General features: G+C 39.5%; 1 protein-coding gene across 1 annotated transcript in view; it reads left to right on the top strand.

Moving 5' to 3' along the window:
• Positions 1-15,820: 15,820 nt before the first annotated feature.
• The window catches only part of ZDHHC17 (zDHHC palmitoyltransferase 17), a gene marked incomplete at both ends in the record, with an annotated part of 55,552 nt that continues 52,435 nt past the window's right edge, over positions 15,821-18,937 (top strand). The window contains one exon of the mRNA XM_084255345.1: positions 15,821-15,913. Within this exon, the coding sequence (XP_084111471.1) occupies positions 15,821-15,913 (93 nt within the window). The remainder of the gene's footprint in view (positions 15,914-18,937) is intronic.

The following is an 18,937-nucleotide window of genomic DNA, read 5'->3' as shown; positions in this document are numbered from 1 at the left end:
TTGGCCATAATGATTGGTCTGGGGCTAGGTAAATGACTCATGTCACTCAAGATTTCTTCCTGGAAATTTTCAAAATGGAGCTGAGAAAATATATCCTTTTCTGGGAAAGATAACTGGGATGATATAAGCACAAAGCTGCTGGCAGATATGCTTTCTGCCAGTGGAAAAAGCCCATCTGTTATAAGAGAGGAGGGAAGCCAAGCAGAAGCAATTAGACATGAGAGATAGAATGAGCAAGAGAGAAAATTGTGGGGGTTTTGAGTCTCGGTTTACAATTTTTGAAACTCCAGGATCTACCTGGTTTCTGAAATTCTCAATGTTTTCCTAGTGTGTTTCTAATAATATAGACTTGAGGTGCAGACAGTAATATAACTACAGAGAATTTTCACATTATTCTGCCAAGCTCTCTCCTGTAACCGAAGGAAGAAAAGGAAGAGATGCCATACTTATTGTTCAGGATCCTAGACATGTTTAGGGTTATGATATATTCTTGGATGAGTTCACTTTAGCTAATGGTTGTTATGGTAGTGATAGGAATATTAATATGTATAATAGTAGTAGCAGCAATTGCTCTGCTCCTGGTTGTGCCAGATGGTGGCCGGGAGTCCTAAGTTTCTTCAGGTATCATTTGCATATTTGCATGGGGTTCAGCAGGGAAAGTAAATGGTATATAAACTATAATTGGTTATGGAATAACAGGATCTGAGGAAATGGTTAAGTTACTTTATGCCAACTTTGACAGAGTTTGACCAAGGGCAGACTTCTCCAAAGTCTTCCTTTTCTAGGAAATAAGATTACACTTGTGTGAGGAAAACTTAGACAGTCTCCATCTTGCTTTAATTTATCTGGCTCTTAATTGTGTATTTCTTTGAGTTTTCCTCCAAGTTACCCAAGGATGATAAAATCTTCTAAGTGTACCACATCACTGAGGCAGTTCAGGATTTCCATCCTAACTCCTCCTGGAATGTTTTCTTCTATCATTTACTTTTATTCATGTCACCTATATGTATTTTCTTTCCTGTCATTAAGGGAGTTTGTGCAACTGTAACTGTCTTCTGTTAACTGTCTTGGACAGTTCCATTTATTCCACTGTTCATCCATTTATTCAAATCAATGTAATGTAGTAAGTACCTACTATGGGCCAATCATTATGTCAATTGAATCCCAGCTTTTAGTCTGTAGCAAGACAGATATAGAAATTACTTAATAAATAATTGCTAAACCCAGCCCATTTAGCAAGGTTTGATATGGTTGGGTAGGCAAACTTTTCTCAGTATTTCAGTGTTTCCTGCCCCTTCTTTCCCATGTTACATAGCCAGTTCCCTTCTAGGGATATAGCTGGGAACATTTAGTTTGATTTTCTAGTCACAGGCAAATTCTAGGAACTCCTAACCTCCTTATTTCCCTGTTAACAAAGGAGGGAAAGAACTGTCCACAACTTTAATACATAATGTCTTCTTCTGTAGATATTGCACTACCAAAGCCCCTGGCCATGTTTCCAAAGAACCTGGCTTTCTTTAGGCAAGGATAGGAAATGGAAAAATTCCAAATCCCTGATTTTGTAAATAGTTCATACTGCTTTACCAAAGATGGTGATGGAAGGGCAGTAGAAGACAGGTAAAGACAAGTGTTTGAATGACTTCACTGTTGGCTATTTGGACAATATAATTCCATACAATAAATTTGCTCTCATAACAAAATAGAATTCAATGTTCATTTATACTAGTACTTGTATTATCGGATTAGAGTGACAGAAATTTGTAGAATCGAGACTACTAGAAGGAGATGATGGTGGACCAGGAGCAAAGGGAGCAAGGAGCCCAGCAAACTTAGGTGGAGGATATGGGTGCTTTGGTGGTGGCTGCGGTATGATAATATCTTGTGTAGAACCTATACTCATAAATCATATACAATGTTATAAACCAATGTTACCTCAATTAAAAAAAATTAAAAATGAAAAAAGAGGGGCCTCCCTGTTGGTGCAAGGGGTTAAGACACAGCTCTATGAAGTTATCCACAGCCACTGCAGCACGAGTTCAATCCCCAGCCAGGGAGCTACGCACATGGCCCAGCAGACCTCTCCTGACTCGCCTGCTGCTCCCCTCAGCAGTGTGTTTCAGTCATTCTGCCTGTTCTGTGCCCCACTTTATTTCTGGTGTATCCTCTCACCCCCCACACCCCTGGGCTATACCCCAGTTCTTGTCTGCATAAATAAATAAAACTTTTAAAAAAAATAAAATGTGATAAACCTTTCAATTTTGCTTTTATATAATTTACTTTTATCTTATACTTCACTTAACATCTTAAAATATTACCTACGAGTGGCATGCAGGCTTTAATTACTATTTAATTTTACTACTCAAATGTATATTCTATTAGCTTATGGACTATATAGTAATGCAAAGTTGTGACTGATTCAAAGTATGTTTTTTTTTAAAAATAAAATTAGTGTATGCTTATTATACAAACAGGAAAAGCTGAGAAGAAGAAATTACCCATTCTTTCCAATTCTACTTCCCAGTCACACCAGTTTGTATGTGTCACTTCGGATGTTTAAGCATGTACAAGTTATTCCCACAAATCTTACAAATGAACTTATGCTTACACACACACATAGTCTTTTCCACTTAGCCATCAGTCCATGTCACATGGATATTTCATAGTATGAATTCACTATATTTAACTCCATTAGCTATTGAAATACTATTAGAATAATTTTAGATGTTCACCCTTACAAACACTCTATAATGAATTCCTTTGTATTATATACTCTTTCACACTTATATACCTATAAGGCAAATTCCTAAAAATGGAATTGCTGGGTCAAAGAGAGATATTAGGAATTTGGATAAAAATTATGAAAATGCCTTTCCAAATGTTGTGCCAGTCTCTTATCAGCAGCACGTGTATGAGAGTAACTGTTTTTAGTCTTTGCTAATCAGGTAGTAAAACATTGTAGAGCATTGTTATTTTAATTTGATTTTGTTTACTCATGAGTGAGATCAAGTACATTAGCATACATTTATTAACCAGTTACACCTCTTTTTCTCTAACCTGTATTCTTTCTGTGACTGGATTTTTTATATTGCAGATAATTTTCAAGAAATAATTATGATAATTTTAAAGCATACAATTAATATAAGAAGATTGGTGCCAGGATCATATATAATGAAATGATTCTTGATGAGGAAAAGACACCCAGTTCTGAAATGAGAGATATTCACATTGTAGATATTCACATTCTTCTTAAAAAACTGTGCAACAGGTACAGGGTGAGTGAAGCATTTGCAGATGTTGAGATGTGAATTGTCTTCCCCAATTTTACAGCTATGTAAATGAATGACAAATCAATAAAATTTGATTAAAAAAAAAAACTCCTACATGACAATATGGTCTATTGTAATCCCAAGACTCCAAAATACAAAAATCATAGAGGCTGTGTTTGTTCAGTGTCAACAGCACAGAAAGCAGCTTTTCAGAGGTTATGTAAGAGGTGGTAAGAAACATAATGGTTATACCATGTGTAAAACTAAAAAAAAAGTTGGGATTGGCCCAGATCTCAAGAAGTGCAGCTGTGACAGAAACAGGAGACAGCAGTTAAATGCAAAGGAGAAAAGCTCTAGTAGTGGTGTGAGTCTGAATACTGGAAAGCCATGTGAAGATTAAGCCAAGGACTTATTTATCTTTGTTTAAATTCAATTTAAGTAGCTCACCAAGATAGGGAAGCTCAGGAGGACAAACCAACGGTTGTAGTTTTAGCTTATTGGTGGTGGTGGTGGTGGTGGTGGTGGAGGTGGTTGCAAGCACAGGGGTGTGATTCAAACTAAAGTTCAGGCTAAAAAGTATTCACCAGTTTATGTAAAAGGAAGTAGAGGGATTATCAGTTTTTAAGCGTTCATGAGTGCCAGTGCAGAAGTGTTCGTCTTCATTATATCCCTCTTCAACTCACCTATTTGGCCTGTTTGGTCACTGCAAAAACCAGATTCATCACAGCAATTGAGTGGACGACTGTAAATGTAACCTAAGAATAGCTCAATTGCAGCTGCAATGCCAGATTTGGTATATTTATTAGAATATAACAACACTGTCTTTGACACCTCCTACGTAGTTTAGATCCTTCAATCCTCATCAGTAAAAGGGAGCAAAAGTAGTTATTGTTTATGTGGAAAGAAGAACAGTACATATGCACTATTTTGCTGTAGGGTTATGTTAACTTTCCTATTCTTTGTCACAATATGTGTAGTCCATAAGGACATTGCTCAACTTGACATTCTGTACATTATCATACTATACTGATGATGTTATGCCGATTAGACCTGCTAATTTACCTGCTAAGCACTGAGTAGCAAGGTGCTCCCATACCAAATTCTTTAGAGTTTTCACATCCGATAATAACCTCTAACGGGTAATTGTAACAGCTTTAACATTCAGGCTAATAAAACTAAGGGGTCTGGTCCCTCAAGAAAACAGAAATGGGTAACCCAACAGGTAAATACTCTAGATCAAGCAGAATGGCATCATGGATAGAGGATGAATATCAATTATCACAGTAAGATCAATTATAGCTTCAGAGAATGTTGCTTGTTCCTCTAACACTCCTGCACTGAACGTTTTGTGAGCACTGCTGTCAGTGACCACCTTGAAGGCTCTCTGATATAATGTAGACTACTAGCAGATCTGATATTACACACTGTGGAGTATATCAGATCTCTCTCATGCCTTTCATATCCATAGTAACCAGTTGAATCAAGGTGATACCTGATAGCTGCACCAAATACCTCTTACTTTCTATCCTGGGGCTTCTCTGCTTTGCAAATATGGAAGTATGAAAAAATGAATATCCCCGGGGCAAGCATATTATCAATAAGGGACAAGGTGCTCCCTTTTTCTGTGCCTTAGCAAAAACTGAATTTTGCCCCTCAGAAACTCTACAGCAGGACAGAACCCAGTCTATAAAGGTTCTATCTCAATAATGTGCCTCTGTATTGATTTTCTTCTTGTTTTACTCCTAATTTGTTGCCCCCAACTGATGTTCCCTGGGATCATATCTCAAAATAAATGAATATGAGGAAACTCTTGTCTTCACTTCTTTTTAGGAAATCCAAGCAAAGACAACAAATTAGATAGAGCCTCAAATGTGGTGCTATAAGGTTTTTCAAAGGAAAATAGTTGAGTTATACCTTAAGGTCTTATCTAAGAAATAATCAGGTCGACAAGAGGGAAAAGTGTTTCAGGTAGAGGTAACAGCATGGACAAATTGTCCATAGAGGTAACATTGTCCATAGAGGTAACAGCATGGACAAATGGGAAGAGGTAGAAAAGTGTTTCACAAACTGAGGGCCTTTTGTGTTTCACAACAGAGTCATATCTGGAGAGATAAGCAGGACTCAGAAACAGAAGATTTTACGTGCAATGCTAGTTGGGACTCTTTTGGTAAATTATAAGGAAGCAATTATATTAATCTTATACCAAACCTCCTGCCTAAACTGTAGCAATGTGAAAACCAGTTCACTTTCCAACACTCAATTGCCATTATTTAAAAATTACCTCTCATTTAAAAACAAATTTGTTCTGAGAAGGTTGGCTGAAATTTCTAGAGGAAATGTAACCTAAAATACATTGTTCACTACCTAACCCAATCCATTTCTTCTCCCCCTTTCCTTCCTTGCTGAGGTGAGCCTGATTTTATTTGTGTTTACTGACCTTATCGTCATGTGTTCAAGGTAGGGGTTCTCTCACTTCAATTGATAGTTTAAAGTAGAAGTTGGCTAGCTTTCCTTTAACTTGACCAGATGGCCAATATTTTAGGTTTTCTGGGCTATATGAATTGTGGCAGCTATTCAACTCTGCTGTTGTAGTGTGAAAGCAGTCTTTAAGACAAGCAAAGCGTTATCATAAAAGATAAACTCAAAAAAAAAAAGATAAACTCATGCCATTCACTTCGACATGGATGGAGATGGAAGGCATTATGCTTAGTGAAATAAGTCAGAAAGAAAAAGAAAAATATTAGATAGTTTCACTTACTGGAGGAATGTAGAGGAAACAAATAAGGGATTGGGGGGAAAAGTAATTATAATAAATTAAAAGTCAAAATCAACAGGCAACTATAAGTCAGAGACATTCTGCAGGGGAGGAAGAGGGAGAAAGATCAAAACAGGGGTCAGAAGAGCACAAGGGACTATGGTGATGAGACACGGGTGAATTGGTGGTGGGAATCTCATGGGGACTGCACTTGAAAGGAGAAAGCATACATTGTACAAAAATTAGGAATGATGTAAATATATATATAAAATAAAATTTAAAAAATAAAAAATGACTACCTTTATTTAGGGACATTGACTTTTGAATTTCACATGATTCTTATGTCACAAATTATATATATGTATATTTTTTATTTTTTGTAACCATTTAAAAATGTAAACTCTATTGCACATGGACCATGCAAAAAAACAAGCAATGGGCCAGATATGGTACATACTCATAGTTTGCGAGCAACTTTAATAAGCCAATCAGAGTGCTGTCATTTCCTTTGCCAAATATTAGCATTGGCATGTAGCTAAATCCTGAGCAATGTGATCTGAGAAATGGTATTCTGCAGATTTTCCTTGATTTAAAAAAGTCATAAAGGGGCCTCCCCGGTGGCGCAGCGGTTTTGAGCGCTGGGTTGCAAAGCTGCCCGCGGCCTCTGGGCGCCGGTTCGATCCCCGGCTGCTCCCCGGCCACCAGAGGAGGGTCCCACATGGCGTGCGGACCTCTCCTGCCGCCCGCTGCTCCCCTCAGCAGTGTACTTCGGTCCTTCTGCCTGCTCTGCTCCCCGCTCTGGCTCTGGTGAATTCTCTCGCCCTCCCGCGCTTCTGACTGTACCCAGTGCATGTATAAACAAAACGAACAAACAAATAAATAAATAAATAAAACATGCCTCTATTTAAAAAATAAATAAATAAAAATAAAAATAAAAATAAAAAAGTCATATGGTGGCGCAGTGGTTGAGCGCTGGGTTGCAAAGCTGCCCGCAGCCTCTGCAGCGCCGGTTCGATCCCCGGTCACCGGGCGAGGGTCCCACAAGGCGCGCAGACCTCTCCTGCCGCCTGCTGCTCCTCTCAGCAGTGTACTTCATCTGTCTGCCTGTTCTGCTCTCCGCTCTGGCTCTGGTGAATTCTCTCACCCTCCCGCGCTTCTGACTGTACCCAGTGCTTGTATAAATAAATAAATAAATAAATCTTTAAAAAAAAAAAAAAAAGAGCTTCCTTTAAAAAAAAAGTCATATAAGAAGGAACAGTCCTTTTATTGCCTGTAGATAGTGCTATGTGATGAGTAATGCCTAAAGCTGCTATCGCCATGTTGAGACTGTGAGGTTTCTCACCTTTTTACTGAGAATAGCAGAGCAGAAGGAAAGAATCTGGTTACATCTTTGTAATATTTCTGATCAGTTGAATCAACCTGGAATGTATTTGAATCTTTGTGAAATTACTAAACTGTTGAATTAACCTGACTCTAGATTTCTGTTTTAAGGAAAAATAAGAGTTCTTGTCATATAATAAACCACCTTTAGTCAAATTTTCTGTTACTTAAAAACAAATATGTTCTAACTGGTATATATATATAAGGACTCAGGAGAATGCTAAGACATTACATAAAAGAAACAAACTTTAAATGCTGCAATGGAAAGACATTAAAGATAATTTCCTAATTGAAAAAAAGCACAGTGTAGATCAGTTTGCATTTATGACCTTATCTTTTTGTACCTATGGCTATATCTTCAAATTTGGGGAAGACTAAGATAACCATGATTAACTCTAAGAAGTACTATTAGGATGAGCAGAGAAGAAAGAAACTATCTTAATTGTAGGTATTACCTTGTTAAAGATTTATGAGGATGTGCAATTATTCTAAAATTAAAAAGCTGATTTTAAAAAAGCAGAGAAATAGAGAAAATTGTTGACTTTCTAGACAGGCAGATTTTTTGAATAGGATTCTGCAGGAATCTGATGATATAGCAATGCAATGCTGAGACCTAGACTGGATTAAGGTCCTAGATTCAAATAAATGATTTTACTTCTATTTTACTTTCTTAATGTGGTATCTTGAACTATACCATATCCTCTCTGAGCTAAGGATATCTAGAGTAGAATAGTAGAGAATACCAGATACTGCAGCTACACCAATTTACTCTTAGCTCTTTGAGAGAGAGAATAATGTACTGCCTTTGGGTGTTAGTACAGTGTCTCATCTCATTTACCATGTACATTAATGATTTAGAAGTGGCGAAAAGGGAACTTACTGATAGAAGTCCTCCCTTGAGTTTCAATTGTTAGACTTCATCTGTCTGGGAATGATTTAAGAAAAAAGAATGTTAAGAAGATGGAGAAGAAAATAAAAGACAACAAGTGAGGAATACAGGATAGAAATCCAGAAAACAATCATGGCCAGAGCAGAACAGAACAATACTTATAGATATTGTAGACTTATCATTATGATACTTTATGAGGAAATTGTCTAAGAAGATATTACTACTGTTATTATTAGAATCATAGAGATGAAAGAGACTTTATGGAGCATCTATTGCAAGTCCCTTCATTTTACAGAGGACAAAATCAAGGCTGAGAAATTAGAATGACAGATACCATTCAGTTACTTACCTGTAACTGGTGTTCAGTTTCTTACAATAGTCTTTCTTTTATACCACATTTACCAAGAACTATTTTGTCTAAATGCAGCAAATAAACTAGATGGCATCTCAAAATGCTTTATAGGCTAAAGACATTAGCTAAGAACAAAAACTATGATTTACTTTAATCAGGCATTTTTTTTCACCTTGGTTCCATGCACCCTCTCAAGAAATCCTAAACTGCGGACATTTACTCAAAATTGTATGGATAATGTCCCAGTGCCTTCTCATGATTAACAAATAATACAGCAAATACCCAAAAGTAGAATTTGAGATTAATCTCAGAAAATGAAATTAGGAAAAATCATGCAATGAATGAGGTAACCAGTTATAGAGAGAACCTAACCTCAACAACAAGGAGTGGAGAATCCTAGGATTCTCAGGATTAGTAATTTGGGAATATTTTCTCCAGTATCTGAATATATCAGCATGTGAAAAGCTGAATGGGTGTGGAGGATTTCTCAGATGCCCAGCTCATGTGGTAGGGATTTTTGAGTTGCCTACTAAAACTGTACCATAGACTGTTTCCTCCTTGAGTATCTGTTGAAAAAACTTCAGTTAAAAAAAAAAATGCAAGGTGCATACTCTAAAGTTAAAAAAGAAAATAAGAAATTGGCAGGCACACAAAGAAACTTAACATTATGGAACCAGAGCAGAGAAGAATGAATGGGTATATATCCTAATTTTTCCCTTTACCCATATAAGGTTATACTGATAAACCAAATTTTGATATTCATACTAATATCCCCAAATTTGTAGAGAAACAAACCTAATGAGTTTCCTTACATTTTTCATTTTCTTACTGTACATTACTACTAGAAACAGCTGCAAGAAAGGCTGGTGATATGGGGAAAGTGAACTATGAGGCTGACTCTATTTAATGAAAGCGAAGGCTCCAGGGCTATTCTCTAAGATGGGGAAACTATCTGTTGTCTTAGAATATTTCCCTATGGGAATGAAATATAATTCTCAGCAAGGTGGAATGAACAAAACTCAGCAAAGACAGCAGTAACCCAGGTCTCCAATGCAGGCTACGTCTCACCTCAACTGAGCTTCTCTCTCCACCATTTTCTCAAGGTAGAGAATAGTAAATAGAAGATGAAATTCTCTATCCTCAATTAAAAACTAAGAGTAGAAACCAAACTGACTCGGATATGAAAAAAAAAATTCTCTCACCACACTGTATCACAACAAATAGAATGTTTGTCAGAGTTATCTAAGCCTGAACAAGAGGAAGAGAAATGACATGGCAGTTATCCAAGCATCTTACAGCCAAAGAAATTATGTAACTTTTCTCAGGACACAGATTTAAGATGATAGAATTGGTATTCAAACCCAGGTGGTCTGACTAGCCTAGGAAATGTAGAAAAAAGAATGCTTCAATTTATTAAACTGTCTGCTAAATAAAGCAGATGAGGGAACTATAATTAGATTTCCAACTTTCAGTTTGATTCTTAGGTGTCAATAAGCCAATGAGAGAAAAGCCCCTGGTTCTTGATGTAACAGCCATAGGGCACAGAAGCCAATCAGGATATATTCCTACAATGATGGATCAAGGGCTTGGGGGAAGGGGTCAGGGACAGCATTGCTGGGGAACATTATGGAAGTAACCTGGTCACAGCCTAGGCTCACAACAATTACCACACAGCCTTACTATCCTAATGAAGCCCTGATATAAAAGCTTATTTTTTTAATACGCTCATGAACAGAGGGAGCTTGGATGGACAGCAAAGTGAGTTAAGCCACTATTCGCACCACATGAGACACTTTCTCTATATACCTGAGGTAAGTATGCCTGGAGCATAACAGTGTCCTCTCTAGAGTGAGGGTGACAGGAGAAGAGTGATACCATAGTTGGGGCACTACCTTTAAGTGTCATACAGTCACATCAAAAGCCCTCTTTTTTCTTTCTAAAGAAAACGCGTAGAGGATACCCACTTTAATCTCAGCACGTCAGTGAAGATGTGAATTTAGTTCTGCAGTGCAGTAGTCATTCCAGAAAAAAATAAATGACTTTAACTATATGGCAGTACACAGGGGGCAAAGAGAGGATGGCAGAGATGTGGAAAATATGTGGGAATCACTGAAAAACATGTATTGACTTTTCCATATTTCCCCCTAATTCATACAAGGGAGAAGGGGAATCCAAGTTAACCAGCATACTCTGCTGTATTTTCTATTTTCAACCAAAATATACTATCTGAAGCTGAAAAAAGTCAGTAAAACTTTATATTTTCCCCTGGGGGAAACAAATTATGAGGAGTTTTGTCTATACGTAGGCTGATATGCTTCCTTTTTTCTTACCTTCTTCATTCATTCTTCATTCATTTAACAAATAGAGAATAGCTACTTTGAAAAACCAATATGATCAGTATTATATATAGGGTAGGGATTCTTTCTCTTATGGAGATTACTGCTTACAAACCTCTCATTTAAATTAACATAAAATAATATAGCAAAAATCCTTAGTATAAATTTTCCTTTTCGTAAAAGGAGGCAGTAATTCTAAAAATTTGGATTTTTACACTTCAAATTTTCCTAGAAATGAGCAACCTTTTTGGATCACTTGAAAATGTGATGAAAAATGTGTATGTGTATGTATCATTGATCACTGCTCAATTAAGCCTTTCTCAGATACTCCTCCAGTCTTCCAGCTTGCAGGTGCTTAGAAGTCGGAACATTGGGTTGGAACATTGTAGACAGTGAGGGTCAAAAGGCCAACAGTAAAACTTAGTGGTACTGCCTGGCATGGCTACACCCTGAGTTATTCTCAAAGCACAGTAAAATGAAAGCAAGCTAGTGCTTAACATGGGAAATTTGATTCCACATACAGAATAAGGCAAGACCTTGGCTGCTTCAGGGCTCTGATCCACGAGGTTCCTGGCACTTATATGCTCTCACGGTGGAATTGTCTCTGCTTCACTGAGTGCATTCATCCCACATTTCCTGGCAGCAGGAATTTTCTTAGACAAGTTCAGTTGTAACAATCCAAACTCTTGCTACCTAGACAATCCTCTCTCTTCAAATCCTCTTCAATATATGCACTGTCATTTGAAATCCTCATTATTTTTCAACATAAAGTCACATTCTCATTCTTATCCTTTTTTCTTTTTTTTTTCTGGAGACACAGATGGCCCTTAGAAATGAACCCCAAATTATTCACACTCTCTAGGGGTGTGGTTAGCTCAGTTTTTCAAAACTCTCTGCACAGGCAAAGATTGCATACCACACATAATGTTCTCCCCCATAAAAATAACAAAATAGGTTGTAAATTCCTACTAAGGGGGCAAAGTTTAGGAATAAAATAAACAGTTCTATTAAATCAGATTGAATGTTTTATCCTGATGCTTTCTTATTAATACACAACTTTGTAAATGACTTTAAGAGTTTCAAATTATATAGGCTCAATTCAGCAGTGATCAAAATTTAGCAGTTTAGAAAAATAAAAATAGTTCAGGCAGTTTTAGTGAATCAGGAATTGAGGTACACTTGAGGTGGGTGGTTCTGGCTCAGGGTTTCTCATGAGCCTTGGGTCAAGATGTTAGCAGGGGTTACAACCATCTGAAACTTTAACTGAGGCTGAAGGACCTGCTTTTAAAGAGGCTCACTCACATGCCTGACAAGTCAATGCTGGTTATTGGCAGGTGCCTCAGTTCTCTGCCATGTAACACTCTCTGTGGGGCTGTACAAGTGTCTTCATGATATGGCAACTGACTGCCACCAGAGCAGGTACTCCAAGAACATGGCGGAAGCCACAAGGTATCACACCTAGCATGAAAAGTCACATGCAATTTTTTTCTTGCAGTATGTTATTGGTTGCACAGGTTAGCTCTCACCAGAGTGGGAGGGCACTCACTATACCAAGGTGTGAATACCAGGAGATAGGAATCATTGAAGTTCCTCTTAAAAGTTGTTTTTCAGACATACCAAATTACACGTATTTCCTTTAGTCCTCCAGCTTGATTTTATCTACATCAATGATTCATACAGAATATAAGTGCAAAACTATGGTTTTCACTTAAAATAGCATTGCTTTGTGTGCTTGCTTTCTGTTGTTAAAATAAAATCCCTTAGCTCCATCCCAAGTCTAAGTGTTTGTAAGTATTCTAAGTATTAAGTACTCAATATTTCACTTAGTTCTAGACTCCAGCATTCTAAAGAGACATTGAAATTTGTGAAATAGTTATAGGAAAATGTTACAACTAAAAGATTTGATTAAAATTCAAAGAACAGGGCCTCCCCTGGTGGCGCAGCTGTTGAGCGCTGACCGCAGCCTCTGCAGCGCCGGTTCGATCCCTGGCCACCGGGCGAGGGTCCCACATGGCGCACAGACCTCTCCTGCTGCCCCCTGCTCCTCTCAGCAGTGTACTTCGTCACTCTGCCTGTTCTACTCTCCGCTCTGACTCTGGTGAATTCTCTCACCCTCCTGCACTTCTGACTGTACCCAGTGCTTGTATAAATAAATAAATAAATCTTAAAAAAAAATTTAAAGAACAAAACTTACTGGGCAGCATTTAGCTAGGTCAAATAACCTGAGTGATATCTTCAACATTATATCTATGATGTGACTGATTCTAATATTTTCACAGAACAAATGTTTAATAAGTAATTATTAAATGGACAAAATAACAATTCATTGAGGATAGTTACATGTGAGAGAGAGGCAAGAGTAGCAGATGGCCTAGTCAAGAGGCTTCCAGACATGGCTCTACTCCTACTTAGTTCTGTATTTGTAAACAGGTTTCTTAAAGCCCCCAACCATTATTTTCCCATGTGTGAAATGTTGGTTGGTCTAGAACTGGATGATCTATAATGCTGTCTTTAGCTCCAGAAGTAGCTGAAGATATGAAACCCCTAGTTATACATTCCTTCCAATCTGGCTGCTTCTAAATTCATTTTACAATTCTGCCCTAACAAGGTCAATTTTCTCTTTTATTTTATTCTCTTTCAACAACCATTCTGCATTCCTCCATGACTGTGTGTTATTCTTTTGACACTCTTTCCATTGATATGTGCATTTTCTTGGTTGCCCTTTATAGTACCCTGGATATACTGTCTTAAATGTGGGTGAAAATAAAACCCTATAGTTGCTAAGATGGACTCTGAGTGTTTAGGATTCATTTTGGTCATGCTGAATCCAGCTCAAACCTTAACTTCAACATGTTTTCCCAAGAATAGATGCTTTTGCTACTGGTATCTTTCTTTCTTCATTTAATAAGTTTATTTCAGCCTCACAGGAGTGAACAAGGTGAACGCCATCCCTGCTTGAGTTGTTTTAACTTTTTTTCTATTTTTCTTTTCTACCCTTCCTATTTTCTGTGTTTAGGTTATAGAATTGTCAGAAGCCACAAATAAAAACGTCTACAGCAAGCAGGTAATAAAAATGAGTAAAGCAACCACAGGCCCAATAGAGCCTCTCTCTCTATTCCCAGCAAATGCATGACATATGGGTAATGAGGGACAAGATAAAAATTGAATTGTTTAATTGTTTAAGTCACAATTATTTCTGCACGTTAAAATGAACCCAAAAGCAGTTTGCTATTTCAAAGGCAGAATCCTAATTCTGCAGAATCCTAATTCTGTGTAGTTCTGCATATTGGGCAAAAGAGTCAAAACCAAGATTTGTGTTTTGGGTCCATGCCAAAAAAGAAAGTTAGCTCAGATGGCAAAAGAGGAAAGGGTACAGCAAATGCCAGTTGTAAAATTCAGAAAATCTCGTTTCCCAATGCCATGCAGCAGCTGTAAAATGCCATACCCCACTCCCTCCTTGAATGATACTGCTCTTAGAGTCAGTTCCAGGGCCACAACGCTATCTTCACGTATCATTGGACATACCTTATTAGTAAAGAACCTTCTCATGACAGCATCCAATCCCTGGTTAATCTTTGCTTTTCCTAATGCCGCCTCAGAAACAGCGTCCAATCCAGAACTGATCCCCATCCCTCCCTCTCTCCCTAGAGTCCTAGAGACTCCTTTGGCGGGAACCTAAATCCTACAAGATTTAGGTATCCACGCTTCCTCTGGAGTGTCCTTCCTCTGACTTTGCAAATAAATCTGATGTATCAGATTGCAGGCTTCTTCCTAGTGGTCTCTGGTTGATCTAGCTTTAGGACAGCTTAGTACCAGGATCTCTAATGGAATTTCATGAACTCTAAGCATCCTTTCAGATTTACAAATTTCAACAGTTAAAAACAAAGATAAATGCCTTCTACAATTGTCCTATTTACACATTTCTGAGAAGCAATTCACCCCAGCTTACAAAGCTCTAACATTCGTTTAAAAATGGAGTCATTTTATCTGGTTCGCTGAAATTTCAGCGAATTCAGTTTTAAATGAGCTTAAAATAAGAATTCCTGGACTGCATTAAAATGCAATAGACAGGAATGTGTGGGCTTTAAGGGGGTATCTCTTTCCGTGGTTACTGCTAATTCAAGACCCACGAGATCAGGTTGGCATCATTGTTACAGGCTTCTTTAGGGGAAGTCTCAAGTTTTATCCATGTTTTTCCAGGCGCCCCGCCCCCATGCATAAATAATGGGGTGACCCTAGTGTGTGTGGAGGAAGGGGTTGCGATTTTCGCCTTGATACCGATGCACGCCTGGCTTCAATTCTGAGAGGTCAAAATCTTGTACCTTGAAGCAGGTGATGCTTTCGCCCCGGGTCTCTGAGGAGAGCTCCCAGGGGTCTCGGAGAGGACTGTGGGGCTCCTGGGGCGTGGGCCGCTTCGGGGCCCCCCGACTTCGGCCGCGCGGATCCGGAGCTTTATCCTAGTTCCCGCGCTCCCGCTAGGTTTCCCACGTTAACCACTCCGCCGCCCGGAGGCCACCTCCCGCGCGGCCTAGAGGCGCACCTCAGCCGGGAGCCCGGAGCCCGGAGCCCGGGTCCAAGCCCGCCCCCGGGCCGCGGCGCCCACGCCCAGAGCCTTCCGCCCGCCCGCCCCGGCGCAGTGCAGCAGAGCGCGCTCCCGCGCGGGCTGGCCCGACTCGTGCGCACGCGTGCGGGGCCCCGCGCCCTCCTGGAGGGGGGGGGCGGCAGGGGGGGATCCACGGGGGGAGGGGAAAGAGGAGAAAGCGGCCGCGTCGCCTCCGGCGGGGCTCGCGCTCGCCCTCCGCCTCGCCCGCTCCCCGCGAGGGGGAAACGCTTTCTCCCGGCATGCAGCGGGAGGAGGGATTTAACACCAAGATGGCGGACGGCCCGGATGAGTACGATTCCGAAGCGGGCTGCGTGCCCCTTCTCCATTCAGAGGTGAGGAGCCGCGCCGAGCGCGTTCCTCGCCTTGCGGCCCCCCGACCTTTTGCCCCTGGACCCGCGGAGGCCGGCGGCCTGCGCGAATGGGGGAGGGGAATATCCCGAAGTTGGGGAAGCAAATCCAGGCCCGAGCGCGGCGGCGAGCGGATAACGGGGGAGGAGATAGCGGGGCGGGCCCGGCCGGGGCGGGCTCTGGGACGCGGCCCCGGGCTGTGCCTGGAGGACAGGGGTGGAGGTGTGGAGGGCCCGGCTGTGGAGCCGGGCTGCTCGGGGAGCCCGGGCGGCGGGGGCCTGGTGCTGGTCTGGAGCCGCAGTTTGAGAGGGATGTGCTGGCTCTGCTCCTCCGAGTTCGGGGGCGACGAGGAAACGCGTCTGGTTTTGATTTTTTCCTCTTTTCTTTCGCCAGGGTGAATGACGGTATCTAATTCCTCCCCTTTAGCCACTATGGGGAGTGTAGGGTAAGAATATTCTTTCATGGACAAAGTGATGTCCGTCCAGGTTATGCCGTAGGCAGCAGCTCAGGGCGCCTTGTGTCGGATGTTGGTATTTGAAGCTTTGTCCTTAAGGCATTAAAAAGAGAGGTCAGAACTTTTGGGGCTAGAGTCACGCTTCCATTAGCTTATCCCAGTATCGATTTTGTTTGTTTTGTTTTGTTTTGTTTTGGAGCGGGGGAAGACAGTGCAACACGTTTCCCATCACAACATGAGTATCTTTGCATGTAAGTAAACAGTGCCGGCTCCAGAATCAGAACAGTGTGTGCTTGTTTACCTCTTAGTTTATAGCTGAGCTGGTGCTCGTTCAGGTCTGGAAGCAATTCTTGATGCATTCCGGTTTTTAATGATCCACGACCAAGTGCGGATCAGGCAGCCGGAAAGCTTCCCGAAGAACGCCTGTAGTTTTGTGAGGTTTAGGGATAAGATTATAGGTGTTTTGGAGTAGGTTGAGCAAACATGAAGTCTTGACCTGCTTACTTTGCACTGGAATGATTATATTTCTGGAATTTGGCTTGTATCATGCCTGAATTTAATAAAATGTAAATACATGTTTTAAGTTAATACTCAGTCATCCTCTCATCACTTTGATTTATCAAAACATGTTGGACAGTGCCTTAGGAATATACCTAGGCCAGTCTCAGTAGAAAAGGCTACTTTGGACTTATGACAGTAAGACAAAACATTTTTTTTTTTAACCAAAGTGATAACATTTTCAGAACTGGCCTTGGCGCTAATTCTCTTTAGTTCACACTGAGGCCCTGAAAATATGTCAAGAAATAGACAAAGTAGTTTTCAGATGTTGCACTGAAAATGTTGCTATGGACTATTTCTGTTCATCTCGTCCTGTGAAAATATTTCATATATTTATGTTCTATGTATTATACAGTATTGCTCTCCTAAAACCTTTGCTCTGTGAAGTAGTATGTTGTTCGCTACTTTAAGAATAATTTTAACTTGTACCAAATTAAGATATTGCTTGGTACAATGGAATGACTGTAGACTTATATTGACCAGTCTTTAGGTTGCCATTAATAGAATAGTACTGGGAAAATTATCATCCATACATTGAAAGTGAAAGTTGATATAAATGATGTCTGCCTTTCTTTCCTTTTTATCTAAGGAAGATCTGATTAGGTTCTTTGAATCTTGAGCTCCTAACTACATTGTCTTAAGGTCTTTGCATTTTTCCTGTGCTTGCTGTTTTCAACTACTGGTGCTGACTTGGAGTTTACATTCTTGGGCAAACTACTTTATAGTAATGGAATACATAATAATAGGTTATTGTGAGGATTGAGATACTGTGTATTTTGGTGTTAGAATCATCAATGTTTTTAGTTTTTAGCAGTGTTTTCAGTCTTCCTTGGAAAGAAATCTCTTCTCTTTCTTGGTGAGCAAAAAAAAAAAAAAAAATAGTACTTTCAACCCCATTTTGGAGAGAACATAGACTTTGGTCACACAGACCTGGGTTTCATTTCTGGATTTGCAGTAGTTAGTTAAGTGACCTGAGACAAATACTTAAAGCTCAGTTTGTTCATTAGAAGATGGAAGTGTTGCCTAACCTCACTGGCAGTAACGGATCAGGTAGACTGTGTTCAGGTTGAAGAATGAGCATCATGCTGTAGGTGCTCAGATAATGTTATTTCTCCGCCCCCCCCCCCCAGGAGTTACCCACTTAATAGGTTTTGATAAATGGTTTGGAAACTTGTGTGGGTTTTAACTTAGTGTAATAGGGTCTTGTGGGAATGTTTTATTTTACTTTTTATATTCAAATTTAACATTGGCATAAAATAAGTTTTCACTGTTGAATAGATGAATTATTTATATAATAAATGAATTAGGCCTGGCTTAAACTGCCTGTGAGTATGCTAACTGCTCACTGTTTAAAACCTTTCTTAAGGAACTATATAATTAGATAAACCATGAATTCTTCTTTTTAGAGGCATTTGCAGTCTCTGGGAAAACCTTACTTTTTAATTAATTAAATAATTTATACATGTAGTTAGTTATTTAAACACTTATCGTTTTGGGTCAGATACTGTACTGAACTATTGAGACTTTGGGATTTTTGTGGTAAATTCAATGAGAGACAGTATAGAGTACTGGTTAAGAGCCAAGATTGGTGACACACTGAGAATCACTGTTCTGCCATGGTCAAATTACATTTGCAAAATGGGGTTAATAGTACTTACCTTCTAACAGTTATTGTATTAAGTAGAATGTGTTTCAAAAGCAGTTTTTACAGGCACACAGTTTGCCAAGCACATCTAACCTTTTAAAGGCCCTGACTTATACATACAGTCCCTGTCGTACAGTGACTCAACATGATTTTTTGTCTCTGTGATGATACGAAAGATACATGCATTCAGTAGAAACGATACTTTGAATTTTGTTCTTTTCCTAGACTAGCAGTATGTGGTACAGTTCTCTTGGTGATGCTGGATGAGTGAGCTATGGCTTCAGTCAGCCATGAGGTCACAAGGGTAAACAAAGATACTATACAAACTGCTTTTACTTTTAGTACAGTATT

This window comes from Talpa europaea (assembly GCF_964194135.1).
Source record: "Talpa europaea genome assembly, chromosome: 15".
NCBI classification, from domain to species: domain Eukaryota; kingdom Metazoa; phylum Chordata; class Mammalia; order Eulipotyphla; family Talpidae; genus Talpa; species Talpa europaea.
Note: the sequence above shows the minus strand (reverse complement) of the source record. Positions and strands in the feature narration are given on the sequence as shown.